The 15,350-nt window shown below is 39.6% G+C and overlaps 1 protein-coding gene across 7 annotated transcripts in view; it reads left to right on the plus strand.

The window, feature by feature from the left end:
* The window catches only part of PHOT2 (phototropin 2), a 249,196-nt gene that overhangs the window by 19,805 nt on the left and 214,041 nt on the right, over positions 1 to 15,350 (plus strand). For all 7 annotated transcript variants that reach the window (XM_090019848.1, XM_090019847.1, XM_090019846.1 and 4 more), the window contains 2 exons: positions 4,022 to 4,238; positions 4,794 to 4,864. In XM_090019848.1, coding sequence (XP_089875974.1) covers positions 4,022 to 4,238; positions 4,794 to 4,864 — 288 coding nt within the window. The remainder of the gene's footprint in view (positions 1 to 4,021; positions 4,239 to 4,793; positions 4,865 to 15,350) is intronic.

The raw sequence follows: 15,350 nt of genomic DNA on the forward strand, positions 1-15,350 counted from the left end.
GTAAGCACAAGACTTTATAAAAGATGTGCACGAAGGCACTCATACAATACTTGAACAAATACACACCAAGGTGTAAACAAACATGCACTAAGGCATGTATATCATAAAAAAGAGGGAATGCATACAAGCGCAAAATATTTGAGAAGCAAATGTGCACAAAATACAAAAATACACAAAAGTGAGTAAGTATGCACTTTATAAAAAGAGCAATGCTTGAAATTCTCAAATTTTAATTATGTAATTACATGCTTGATAAGTGCAATTGAGGACAAAGAAAACCATATTATGGCCAATGTAGGCATCTTTAAAGATATTATTAAGAGGTTTCGAAACCTTATGAAAAATACAAACCAACAAGATTATAAGGATGAAAAATGAAATCATTTATACCAAAAAGGATGTAATAGATGAACTATGCACTCTATGTGGGAAATTCCTTTTAAAACAATCTTTCCTAATGGTTTATCATAGATAATTTTTCAAAAAAAGAAACATTGAAAAACTTTTTAGGAGTTCTTATAAGTCATCATTAACAAGAACTACTTTAGGATTCAACAAAGATTTTAGATGTGAGAGATTCTCATATAATGATTATATCAAATTTTTCAAAAATGCACTAAAATCCATAATCAAGAGGGGAACTCGAATCAAATTAGGGTTCATATGAGAGTTAAAAAATTTTAAGCAAAGATCATTATTTTAGCAAGAAATCATATATATAATTTTTAAAAGTTAACTTATAGGTCAATCATGAAATATTTATATAAGAACTATAAATCTCACATAATTGAAGGTAATTTTTAAAAACATAAATTACTATTATATGCGATGAGTAGTTCGAAAAACACAAATTTTATATTTGGACGACAAACAATTTCACCAAATTTAAAAGGAGATATTTTCAAAATATATGAGCACACGAAATGTGAAAAGAAATAATTCAACTATCATGACCATTAAATGAACAAACTATATGCAAGAAACATATTTTCAAATGCATAATACTTTTAAAAAAAGGGATACATACCGAATAACTTCAAAAGCATAATACTTTAGGAAGAACAATGAATACTTCACCATTTCTTGAGCGACACGCTTTCCGTTGCACCAAAGGACAACCCCATCGTGACCTCGCTCTGATACCATGTTAGAAAGTGACTTGGAATACATTGGGTTCAATAATGAACCCATACTTATGCACGTGGAGTGCAAATATACCCATTAAAGGGAAACAACATAAGCACATAATGTGCTAACACATAAAACCCATAAAAAGGGAAAAATATGACATAAAGTCATAAGTTGCATATCATTGAAGAATAATGGAGAAGGGGTAAAAACCCCATTACAATGGAGCATAAGCTCCCTCTAGGATAAAGAAATACAAAGGGGGAGACCCCTATTTATAACACAAGAAAGGAGCCACCTAGGGGGCTCCCAAAGGAGTCGTTGGGAGCCCCCAACGGTCACATTTGTGACCGTTGGGGGCTCCCCAACGACTCTTTGGGGAGCCACCCAAGGTTGCGCAAACCATGAAAAAGGAAAAAATAAAAAATAAATTTAAAAGGAAAATTACAAACATATTCCCAATAGAATATGCATAAAATAGTGAAATGTCTAAACTACCCCTATGCCTATAAATAGAAAAAAATATATTTTATATATATAATTAGGATAATACATATGCATATATACCATATATGAATATGTATTATGCTTTATATATTTAAAATATATATATATATATATATTACAAATGTTGAATGATACATTTTAACAAGTGTAGCTACACAACATAGAGTCTTAATTTTAGATCTTAGAATTAGAAAATGCCACAAAAGGGATAGACATAGGATAGATCCTAGAATTAAGTGGTGGGCAGTTGGCTTTGAAGAAAATGAAATCAAGAAGGGCAGTTGGCCCAGATGGTATACCTATCGAGGCTTGGAAATGCTTGGGAGAGAAAGGTTTAGAATGGTTGACAAATCTTTTTAACAAGATTTGGCGGACAAATAAGATGCCTAATGAGTGGAGGAAGAGTACTTTAGTGCCTCTATATAAGAATAAGGGTGATATACAAGATTGCACAAACTATCGTGGTATAAAACTCATGAGTCATACTATGAAACTTTGGGAGAGGGTGATTGAGTCTAGGTTGAGGAAGGTTCTCATTATATCGGAAAATCAATTTGGTTTTATGCCTGAAAGATCAACTATGGAAGCTATACATCTTCTTAGACAACTTATTGAGAGAAATAGAGAGAGGAACAAAGATTTGCATATGGTTTTTATTGATTTGGAGAAGACATACGATAGAGTACTTAGGGACGTTCTCTGGTGGACAATGATGAAGAAAGGTGTTTCTCTCAAGTACATTAGTATAATTAAGGATATGTATGAAGGAGTAGTAACCAATGTCCACACTTGTGGAGGGATGACAACCAATTTTCCTATAACGGTTGGGTTACATCAAGGATCTGCTTTAAGTCCTTTCCTATTTGCTATAGTGATGGATGAGCTTACGAGATCAATTCAAGAAAATGTGATGTGGTGTATGTTGTTTGCTGATGATATTGTTTTGATTGATGAGTCTAGAGCTGGGGTTAATGCTAAGTTAGAATTATGGAGACAGACATTGGAAGCAAGAGGTTTTAAGTTGAGTAAGAGTAAGACAAAAGATATGGAATGTCGGTTTAGTAAGCAACGAAGTAGTGATGGGAGTGTAGTGAAGCTTGGTGAGCAAGAAATACCGGTGGATGATTGTTTCATATATTTGGGATCTATCATTCAAAAGTATGGAGAAATTGATGGAGATGTAAATCATAGGATAAAGGTTGGGTGGATGAAATGAAAAAGTGCAACTGGAGTATTGTGCGATCGTAGAATGCCATTGCGGTTGAAGGGAAAGTTTTATAGGACGACTATTAGGCCCACTTTACTATATGGTACGGAATGTTGGGCTGCCAAGAGACATCATATTCAAAAAATGAGTGTAGCTGAGATGCGTATGCTGAGATGGATGTGTGGAAATACAATAAAAGATAAGATTCAGAACGAGGAGATACGTAAGAAGGTAGGCGTTGCACCCATTGAAAATAAGATGAGAGAGAATCGTTTACGGTGGTTTGGACATATTCGGCGAAGGCCTAATGATGCTCCAGTTAGAAGGATGGAGAAATGGGAAAATATATTAGTTAAAAGAGGTCGGGGTAGGCCTAGGAAGACATGGATGGAGGTGATAGGAAAGGATATGAATGCTTTGAACCTTACCGAGGACATGGCATTGGATAAAAATGATTGGAGGGGAAGGATTCATGTGGAAGACCCAGAATGATTTTCTTTTTTGGTTCATATCGCCGACCCCAATTGTTTTGGGATGAAGGCGTAGTTGTTGTATTGAATCACTTTTTATGTATAAAACTGAACATTGGATTTATTTTTTCAAGTAAATGGGTTAAAAAAGGATTTTTCATAGGATTCGGAATTACATCACTGCTCATGCGACTTTGATTCCTTTGAAATTGTTTCTTGTCGTCATTCAAACCCTTTTGAGTTTGAGTAATCTATTTATGTCTATATCAAATTCATCACCATAACCTTAAAATGGCATATAAATCCAGTCTATTTGGGTTTGGATATAGAATTAAATCTGAGCTAAAGAAAGTTTGGATCTGAGTTGAAACAAATCCCCTTTCATGTAATTCAAAACAAACTTGAGAAACTAATTGATAGGATTTCAGACTGTGGTTCATTTTCCTATGTGTTTCAACTTTCATATGTAAAAAAAAAAAGATCATTTTCCTAATGTGCCCCTATTGTATGCAGTGACTTAAAGGTGTTGAAACTTCAAATAAGAATATCATAACATTTGCTCTATATGTAAGATTTTGAAGGTACAGTTACTAGGTTGTGATTTGGGTAATCTGCTGCTTATGCAAATCAGCTAAGTCTTATGATTGTTCATAGTTTAGTAACTTTTCTTTTAATTTTAAAATATTTTCACATTATTATGGAGGTGCAGGTCTAAAAGGAGATCTTCAATTCTGGCCAAAAATCCTGAGACTGACTTTAGTGTTGAGCCAGAGATTTTGATGACAAAAGACATAGGACGCTCTGATAGCTGGGACCATCTGGAGAGGGAAAGAGATATCCGTCAAGGAATTGATTTAGCTACAACTCTGGAGCGTATTGAAAAGAATTTTGTCATCACAGATCCCAGACTTCCTGACAATCCAATTGTAAGGGCTAGCACTAAACAAATTAGATTTATTTTGAAAAAATCTAAGAGGCTACTTGAATGTCTTTGATTATTATGATAACCATGTAGACCTAGCACCACAGACATCCTCAGATTTCGATGCTCATGTAATTGCATTGCATACATCCTCAGATTCCTAAGTTCATGTAAATTCTCCTGTACAATGTATGCACTTTATCAACTGATGATGGAATGCCCATAGTCTAAAAGATGGCCTTCCTAGTGAGTATTCATTGCCTTCATTGTGAAAGTATGGACAGTAAAGTATTAGGGTATGAAATCACGGTTTGTTCCTTAATCCATTAGAGATGCTTCACCTTTCACCTTTTATTTTCTTCTCATAGATTTCTTTAAATTATGTTATCTGATAGCTAATTTTATTGTGATTTTTTCTATTTCATATATATATATATATTATAACAAGTTATTGAAGAGAGGCATGAATTGTTTTCAATTACTTCCCTCTCAAGTGCATTTTACCACATTCAACTTACATATACAACATTTAACCTATTGTGGGTGCTCTATTGGGCAGATATTTGCATCTGATAGCTTTCTTGAGCTGACAGAGTATACTCGAGAAGAAATTCTTGGAAGAAACTGCCGGTATGAAGTCCCTACTTGTTGCTGCGAGCATGTATATTTAAGTTATTGTTCATATATGACAAAATCCAACTTGCCTCTCTTAAATATATATTTCTTCCTATGATTTTAATTGATAGAAATACTTGGTTATATTCCAGAAATAATTGCTTAGAGAGCAGAATTCTCGGGCATTTATAGGTGTTCTTCATTGAATGGTTTTAATTGTTTGATGTAACTACAAGTTCAGCTCAATTCCTAAAACAGTTGAACATTTGAAGAACAATAAACTAATTTTGTGACTGTTTTTATACTTCTTGGATAACTCATGACTGCCACAGATAGCTGAAACGGTTGAGCATTTAAATTTTTTTTGACTATTTTTGTATTTCTAGCATAACAAATGACTACCATATGAAGGTGTGTTGAAAAGAAGACCTTTCTGTGACTGCTTTAAAAGAAAGGTTGTTCATACCTTTATGAAAAATAGCTTCTTGTAGAATCTGTTATTTCTCAGATTGGCATGGTAATCTGAACAAGGAGATGACAAATCACTTCTAATTTTCTTAAATCAGACCTTATGACTGAGAAAAGAAAATTGATATTTCAAAACATTAGAGAACATTGAAAGTTGCATTTTAAGTCCCTTTGCTTTCATAGGAACCTCCAACATGTTCATGGAATACATTTTTTCCTAATTAGAGTCGAGTTCTTCCACTAGTCAAAGGGGTGGCTTACAGTATTGGTTAAATCCTTTTTCATAAGAAAAATGAAAAACACAGTGCTATAATCTCTTCTAGTAGACAGAGTTTTCCTTGGATCAGTTTCAAACTCTGCTTGGTTAAGGGCATATGATCTAGTTGATATGTCACTCTAGACAATAAATACAAGCTTGACCATATTAGAGGATTCTGTTTTTTTTTTTTAAGAAAAAAAACTAGAAGGCCACAACCCGTGGAATAAAATTGTCAGTGGTAGCAAAATTCTGCCACTCTGATGAGCCGTTTGAAAGTTACTGAAATCAAATATGTTGTTCAGTTGGTTTAATTGACTCACGAATTACAGAGGTGGTCCAAACATCTATAAATCTCTCTAAATCAGGTCAGACTTTAGGAAGATTGGGATAGAATGGTTTGCTTCTCTTGTACTCACTCTTATTCATAGCCTAATAACAAATATTGGGAATTTATCGTGATATTTTCAAAACCGGATACAATCTTCAAAAACTGTGATGTTTTAAAAAAATCACCCATGTTGAAAATATCATGATTTTTTTTAATATTTTTATATGTTAATGTTTTTTCATATTTTTGTATGTTAATGTTTTTTTCATTGTATTATATGTATATATTCTTATATGTTTTTAAAATTTAAATACGCCAATATTTTCCAAAGTTTTTTCTAAGCAAAACAAGCTTTTTTTTTGTTAAATATTGTGAGATGACCCCTTGCCGAGAAAATCCCGAAACCAACATTTGTGACTATGAACTATAGTTGCTAGATAGAGGAGTTTAATTCAAGATAACTATATACTAATAAAGATAAGGCCTATCTAGGATTAGATGTAAACTATCAGAGTTGTTAATCCTTATCAGGTGGTGTTTTTTCTTTATTTTTTTTTTAATCTTTACCTTTATTAGATCATGTTCTTAACCATTAGAGTTGTTTTATTGCTTTTTGAAATTTATGAGTTGTCGCATTGCAGCAATGTAGAAATTTGGGCTTATGAAGCTTGAATGACTTAGATTCACCTAGATCAAGTGGTGACAAATTCATTAATTGATGCCTTTCGGAGGCTTGTCATGTTTATGCTAATTAGCACTAGTTTTGTAACGCCCCCAAATCCCCAACTTGTAACTTTTTAGGAAAAATTTAAAAGCTTTGTAATCAATCATTTTCAGAGTTTAAAATGGCAATTCGGCGGAAAATGGTGTTTGAAATAAGTCAACGGACCTTGAGCGCATTACAGCCGAACTTTCCTTTACACAATGGATTTATATCTCCATACAATAATTGAAACCATATAGATTCAAAATGAGGTTTTTAATAATTAAAGTTTACACGAAAAAGGAAAATTTAAAGAAACCCTTATACCAAATTACAAAATATCCTCAAGAGCGAAACATCAAAGAAAGAGTGGGATCTTGATATCATCATGTCATCGTGCCATCGCTGGCCGTACCGACCCAATAATTACATGTACCCCATAAAACGGGTCAGACTTATAAAAATTTGGTAGGTGCATAAATATCAAAATTAAGAACAAGACTAACATATGTGTTGTTCCTTTCGTGATGTACAGTTTAGAATAAGTAAAGTGAGCATGATAATCTTGTTTCGATAATTACATGTCCTGAGGGTACACATAGGAAAAACGTAGAAACAACTGAGACTGCCCGAGGGTTTATTATTCTATGTATTTTAATACCCTGGAAAACTAGTTGAAGTCCACTCCTAAGGGGACGACCAATAATCGAGAGAGAATTCTCCCGAGACCACTTGTTCAAGGGGATGCCTCCGAACTTCTGCAAAAGTCATTGGGATCTACCACCTAGGATAATTTTTGGTAGCTTAGTCCCCTAACTCCGATGACCGGGGACATCGAGTCATTGTTACTCGAGGAGCGTAGTTGTTGACACCGAGTCCCCTAACAGGATGCTGCAGCTGAAGGGACCCGAGGAAAAAAGAGGGGGCAGGAGGGTCGCCCCTTTTGCCTGCGTAAATAGAGAGAGAGAGGGCAGGAGGGTCCCTCCTGTTAGAAAGAGAGTTGGAATACATTGGGTTCAATAATGAACCCATACATATGCACGTGAAGTGCAAATATACCCATTAAAGGGAAACAACACAAGCACATAATGTGCTAACCCATAAAACCCATAAAAAGGGAAAAATATGACATAAAGTCATAAGTTGCATATCATTGAAGAAACAATGGACAAGGGGTAAAAACCCCATTACAAATGGAGCATAAGCTCCCTCAAGAAGTGGAAAATACAAAGGGGGAGACCCCTATTTATAACACAAGAAAGGAGCCACCTAGGGGGCGCCCAAAGGAGTCGTTGGGAGCCCCCAACGGTCACATTTGTGACCGTTGAGGGCTCCCCAACGACTCTTTGGGGAGCCACCCTAGGTTGCGCAAACCACGAAAAAAAAAGGGAAAAATAAAAAATAAAATAAAAGATAAAATTACAAACATATTCCAAATGGAATATGCATAAAACTGGAAATGTCTAAACTACCCCTATGCCTATAAATAGAGAAATATACATTTTATATATATAATTAGGATAATACATATGCATATATACCATATATGAATATGTATTATACTTTATATATATATAATATATATAATATTACAAATGTTGAATGATACATTTTGACACCTCCTGCCTGCGCAAACAGAGAGAGAGAGAGGGGGCAGGAGGGTCGCCCCTCTTGCCTGCGTAAACCAAGAGGGAGGGCTGGAGGCTCGCCCCTCTTGCCTGGGTAAACAAAAAGGGGGCAGGAGGGCTGGCGCCCTCTTGCCAACGTCAATTCGAGAGAACGGAAGAGGGCGAGGGCAGGAGGGTTGCCCCTTCTGCCTGCGTAAACAAGAAAGGGGGCAGGAGGGCTGGCGTGCTCGGTGGTCCGGCTGAGCCTGGTCGGGCCACCATTCAGGGCGGGACCGAGCTCAGGCTCAGTCCTCGAATTGAAAAATCCGGCTGGGCTCGGTTCAAAGCAAGCCCAACTCGGTATCTTGCTTTTAGGAGTACGAGAGAGGGCTGCCCTTCCTGCTTGCGACAACAAGGGAGACGAGTGGAGGGCAGGAGGGTCGTCCCTCCTGCCCATTGTCAAAAGAGAAGGAGAGGGGGAAAAAAGGCAAGAGGGCTGCCCCTGCTTGCTATAAGAGAGAAGGGAAAGGGCAGGAGGGGCGTCACCCTCTTGCCTAAGGTTCAGAGAGAAGAAAGAGAGTGCCCTCATGTCGGTGTTTAATCAGAGAGGGAGAGATAGCAGGGAGGGGCGACACCCCTCCTCTGCTAGGTTAAATTAGAGAGAGAAGGGAGGGGCGACGCCCCTCCACAGTTGTAACAAGACAGGGAGATAGAGGAAGAGGAAGAGGGTGGGGGAAATGGCGCTTACTTAAGCGGTGGCGTCTCCGACGAGCTAGAGGTGTAAGGAGAGGAGGGAAGCGCAGGGGATGTCAATGAGAGGGGGTGGGTCGACAGCTCCAGCGAAGGGGCTGGCGGCTCCGACGAAGGGAGAGGGAGTGCAGGGAGGAGAGAGAGAGAGCATGCAGGGGGAGAGAGAGCCTTCAAGGGGAGGGAGCTCGAGGCTGCACAGTGGAGTTCGGTGTGAGGAAGGGCTTCAGCGAGCGTCAGGGTTTTCAGCCGTGCAGGGCCTTCGTCGAAGGTTCGAGGGGTTTGGCAGAGAGAGGGAGAGAGGAGGGTGCGCCGGCAAGTCGGGTCTTTGGGGTTTAAAAAAAAGAAACCCCCCTGTGGGGGGTTTAAATAGAAACACCGGGGGGGGGGGGGTCTGCGTGGACTCAGATCCGGTCGAATCCAACCGGGCTTGTAACGACTCCAACTCATATCCTTGAAAACACAAATTTTTTTAAACCATTGCGGAAATCTTTCCAGAAACTCGGGGCCTTTACAGTTCAACTCTCAATTGGATAACCAAACACACCACAAAAACTCTTACATTTATTATCCTTACCAACACAAATTTTTATTGAATAATAAGTGATTAGTCTCGAGACAATTGCATAATTGAAATTCCGAGTGTATAGAGAACCAAATGTAAAAGAAAAATAAAGAAGACTGAGCCACACTGTCCCTCTATGAACTGTCTAGCAAAAATGTCACACCCGTAGCTCTCCCAGAGGCTAGTTGCTTCACTGATCTTTTGCGGCTGCGAAAAACCATAAAAAGAGGGTGTCAGAAATTCGAAGAATTCTGCTTACGAATCTCTCTAATGAAATAACTGAGCATAAAGAACACATAAGATTTCATATAATAGTTCAGAGGAATGCAATTATGACAATTACATAATTCAATTTAGCATTCATGCAATATGAAACATTTATTAAGCATGAAAGAACATTAATCAATAACAAGAATCATAATTTAAGTAAGCAAGACATTTAACATGTATTAGAACTTAAATATCATGCTCCACCAACATGTAATAATTAACAGAACAGGTAAAATACGCATGATCTAATGCATAACAAGAATATGCATGATTTATGTGCAATGCATGAATATTTTATTATCTTTTCTTAAAGTTTTCCTTTCCATATGCATGCCCTATTAAATATATACAAATTAAGTTCCTCTTTTTAATTGCCGTTGCCCGTGGATACACCAAACGAGTAAAATTTTTCGAGGCCAAGTTAGGTTCCCAGAGTAGCTTAGCACACAAGTTATATTTTATTACTCAGTTCCAAACTTAGCCCTCGACCAAATCATCTTCGGAATATTAAACCTCAACATCTAATGTCGGGACACTAAGTACCTCCACATCTAATAGTGTCACTTTCTTGGTATACCAAAACAACATATTTGTCCAACACACCACCCCAGGTAAAGTGACGAACTCTCCCTAAAGCCGTGGCCAGGAGAAAGAGCCTTAATATCGGGTTCAGGGGTCAAAGTAAAGCACACAAAGTTTTTGTATCCTCCTGGTTTTCCCAAAACCGAAACTCTAAGATTTCCATTCTTTCGATGGGAGATCCTAGAACGTATATTACACTGTTCTTATTCATTATCTTTTATTAAAAACCAATTATTGAGTTTTGCAATTAAGCATGCAAAAGCAAAGGCAAAAGCTCGCATTTACCCCTGCGAGAACCATCACGGGACTCCCGCCCGTAGAAACACATAGAATAGTGCAATCAAAGTAAATGTGATTTTTGCGATGCATTTAAAATACATAAAGAAAGAGCAAACCAACACTCGAGGCCCATCAGGCCCATGATGATTCATTTCGATCATCGTTGCATCGTATGCAAAAATCATACAATATGCAATTTATGCAATGATACCAAAATGATTCCAAATGCACATTCATTCATACCAATTTAATAATGTGCATGAGCTACCACAATCATATGTATGTGTTCACCGTCTATGTATAATTGCTTTCTTGTAATCACTTAGCACACATGCATTCATTCATGATTCATAAGTACATGAGAACATTTATGCAGGATTGTACATGCTAAACACGCATCAATTTCATGCACATGCACTTGAAACCAATCCATAAATGCACGATAATTAAACATGTCCCATAAATGTAGGCATATGAAACTTTTCATTCATAACATCTGTTAACATCCACACACATGAACATAACCCGGATCTAGAAATTGAATTTCAGGGTTGCACACATTCATATCATGTATGCACTTGTACCAAAACAAACTTTTCAATAACATGTTAACATGCATGCATTCATATCTAACATGCTAAATTCAAACTAAAGCATAAGAAGAACTCTATTCATCAGATTAAGTCCACCATACTTAGCAAAAATTCTGGAAAATAATCACATGACTAGGCACGTTCTTTTTAAGTGTACACGAGCACTTGGAATCACTTGAGATAGTATGTTGCTAATGCGTATCGTATCAATCCCGAGCATATGAAACCAGACCCCATTCTTTTATACACAATAAGCCAACTTTAGTTTAATTAACAAGTCTTGAAAAAATTTAAAAAGCATAACTAAATACCCATTTTTTTTTAAGACCCAAATAGGCCTAGCTGACCAGGATCGGTTGGGTCTGGTCTGGGCCTGGCAGCGGACTGCCAGGCCTATCCTAGTCTGGCCGAAGGGCTGGACTGGGTCTGGCCAGTCCCTGCCAGCCCGGGTTAGCCGAGCCAGCTCATGCACAGGCTCAGCCCGGGCCTGTGTGAGTGCTGTCAGGGCTGGACAACCCAACAACAATAATAAAAAAAACCAAACAAATAAATATATTTATTTCATATATATGTATTTTTTTTTAAAACCAACTATACCCGAATGATGCACGTTTCCATAAAGGAAACTTAATTGTAAACATTCACAGGCTTGTTCAAACATGTATGTACAAATTTTAAGACTCAAACATGCAGAGTCAAACATGTTCACATTCACGTATGATCGTAAACAAATCAAATCATGTGTGTGTTCAAAGGAATCTAACATGAACTGTAACAAAAAAATTTGTTTTGGTTCGGGCCGGATCCGGACCCGACCCGGACCCGACCCCGACCACCGCCTCTCGCTGTCTTTTAAGACAGCGAGGCAGGCGGGAGGAGGGTTACGAAACCCCCTCACCGCCTCACGCCCTCTCGTCTCTTCCCGACTCCCTCTCTCGCTCATCCACCGCAAGCGACGCCGGCAACTCTCGACAGCCGCCGCCACCGACGTCGACAACCCCTCCTTTCTCTCCGGCGAGTTTCCCCCGAAGACCACCTAGTACGCCACTGCTTCCCCTTTTCCCTCTCAGTTTCTTTTCTCTTTCTCCCTCACTTCTCTGTGTGGCCATGGGAGGGGACAAACCCCCTCCCTGTGCCCCCTTTTAGCAGGGGTGGAGCATGACAGGCCCCTCTTTGCGTCCGTTACGGTAGGGGAGGGGCCGAGCCCCTCCTCCCTGTTCTCTGCTACTGCAGGGGAGGGGCCGAGCCCCTCCTCCCTGCCCCCTTCTTGATATGCCAGCAGGGGCCGATGGCCCCTGCCTTTTTTATTGTGCTAGCAGGGGCCGATGGTCCCTGCCTTTTTGATATGCCAGCAGGGGCCGATGGCCCCTGCCTTTTAGTTGTGCTAGCAGGGGCCGATGGCCCCTGCCTTTTTGATGTGCCAGCAGGGGCCGATGGCCCCTGCCTTTCTGTTGTGCCAGCAGGGGCCGATGGCCCCTGCCTTTTTTTGTTTGCCAGCAGGGGCCATAGGCCCCTGTCTTGCTGTTTGCCAGCAGGGGCCATTGGCCCCTGCCTTTTTGTTTGCCAGCAGGGGCCGATGGCCCCCTGCCCTTTGCGCGCGGGCCTATACCCTTGGCCAACAGGCCCGAGAAATCTTTGGAAGCTACATCGTGATGTGGACAGATCATTACAATTGTTGGTCTCCAACGAGGAATTTCTAGTAAACGTGAGTCATCTGCTCGCATTGACTACATCCCCCTTTAGGCGGCAAGGCTCATTTGGCCCTGCTTTATCTTTTTTTTCGAGTCATTTGGGACGGTTGGCCCCAACCCTATGTATCGGAGAAGTCGAGTCTTTGCCTTGCTTTTGCTTTTGTCTGGGTTTGCATGTTAATATCGCATATTTGCAGCTACGACGGATCCCACTCGCGCTCCGCGACCCAAGCCGTCAATCGTGCACATCCGCAGACGTCAGCAAGCTCGTAACCCTCCAAGGTAGGGGAAGATTGCACAGAAGACTTGGACAATTGAATTAAGTTCAATTAACTAAAAAGGGACCATTAAATAAATATATATATAGAAATATATATATTTATACTAGTACGCATTTAACTCAAGGACGCTATTTCGCGATCCTTGCCCTTTACCTCCTGTCAGTCTTTACTTGCCGTCGCGCATCGCGTCGAGGTTTCGCGTTGCACTCCTGCTTACAACTTTTACTTGCCGTCGCGCTTTGCGCCTAGACTCTTGCTATTGGAGATGACGTGCAGGTTCTTGCTCTTTGCGGATGCCTTAAAGGCATCCTCGTGGAGGATGCAAGGGGCATTTACCACTCTCCCTCTTGCGACAAGAGTTTTGTCGGGAGCGAGCGAACTTCTTAGCGGGTGTTCTGTTGAGAAACCCGTATCCCGTCTATCGAGGCCGGTATCAAGTCATGCGAGATATGTAGATACCCCGATAGCGGATGTGATTCGAGATAATCACATGCATAATGTTGGCACAAGGTACTGCTGTTTCAAAGGATAAAGTAAAGTAGATAAACTTTACATCTTTGTGAAACACTCCTGTTGAAGCTTCTGTTGAGGAACTATACCCCCCTTCATCCTAGAGTACTTGTAGTCGTGCACGACACGTCTAGTACTGCGATGATCGGATGAGACGGTTGTGCGACCTCGATCAGTGCTAAATGCACAATGCTGTAATCATATAAATGGCCTCACATTCGCCTTCACAGGCAAGATGCTCGAGTGGTTTAAAGACCACAACATAGAATGGGTCGTTAGTTAAGCAACCCCTAACGTACCTATTCACTTCTATGTGTCTGTCAAGGGAGAGGACAGAGTGGTACAAACTCCAATGGACAGGTTGTTAACAACCACCCTACGGGCAACGATCCGGCTTCCCCAGTCATTGGAGTTAGGGGAAAGGGGCTACAATAGTTAGCTCAACACTTCTGCAGAAGTTGGATGCATCCGTGGCACTGCCTCCTTTGGGGAATCCTCTCTCGGCTAAAGCCGTCCCTTTGGAGCGGACTCAAGTAGCTATTCGGGTTATTGAAAATACATAGAATAACAGACGCCCGAACTAGTTTCAGTTGTTTCTATATTTTGCCTGCCCGTACCCGCGGGTTAGTAATTATCGAAACATAAGGTCTGTCTACACTTGTTGTAGGGTCGTTTGACTCGCTTGCACTACTGATTCGCTTGCACTACTGACTCGCTTGCACTACTGACTCGCTTGCACTACTGATTCGCTTGCACTACTGACTCGCTTGCACTACTTGTTCGCTTGCACTAATGCGTTTGCACTAGTTACCTGTGTGCATTGCTTACCTGTTTAACTGCATATCTGCTTTAAACTGTGTAACCTACTGAATTAAATCTACATAATTCAGTTCCTTGTAGTCTCTCTTGTGTACCTACTAGTTTTTCGCGAAACTAACCCATTCTATGGGTACAGGTGATGATTAGGTACACCACAGGCGATGGCAAGATGGCTTCAAGACACTCTTCTTTCTGCTCTTAGCTCGCGTCCTGTTGTTTGGGGTTTTGTAACGGATTTTCCTTGGGATATCCGAATTTTGTACTATTTGGAGAACTTCTTAAATGAAAGTGGCTTTTCCAAGTGTTTGCAAGTGGCATGGGTTGTGCGTTTTGGTTCTTTTAGCTAACGCGCCCAAAGTTGTCAGCTTGCCTTTCTGAACTTAGCAAAAGTATAGTCTTCCGTTGATTTCGTAAAACATCTCTGAGATGAAGAGATTCCTTTTTAGTCTCTTGTCCGTTTTTCTGAAAGGTTTGCAAGTTTGAAATTTTGGGGTGTTACATGAACATTAAGTCTATTTGTGTATACTTATTCAACAATACATATATATTCAATGGTTTCAATAAGTACACCATTATACACATATTTTCTGAAAAACATATGTATACAACATGATTTCAATGCATACTTTCATGCTTTTACACACCCCATATCAAAATCCACCATTGGAAATCGATAACAGGTAAAGGGCTCCTAAAAGAACCCCTCCTATCAAGAATAAAAATTCTGTTATACTAGTACAAAATTTCTATTTCATAAAAAGGGTAAAATATACAAAAAAAAAGCCCAACCATGGAGGAC

The sequence above is a fragment of the Nuphar pumila genome, chromosome 10, assembly GCF_984573655.1.
Source record: "Nuphar pumila chromosome 10, dmNupPumi1.hap1.1, whole genome shotgun sequence".
NCBI lineage: Eukaryota > Viridiplantae > Streptophyta > Magnoliopsida > Nymphaeales > Nymphaeaceae > Nuphar > Nuphar pumila.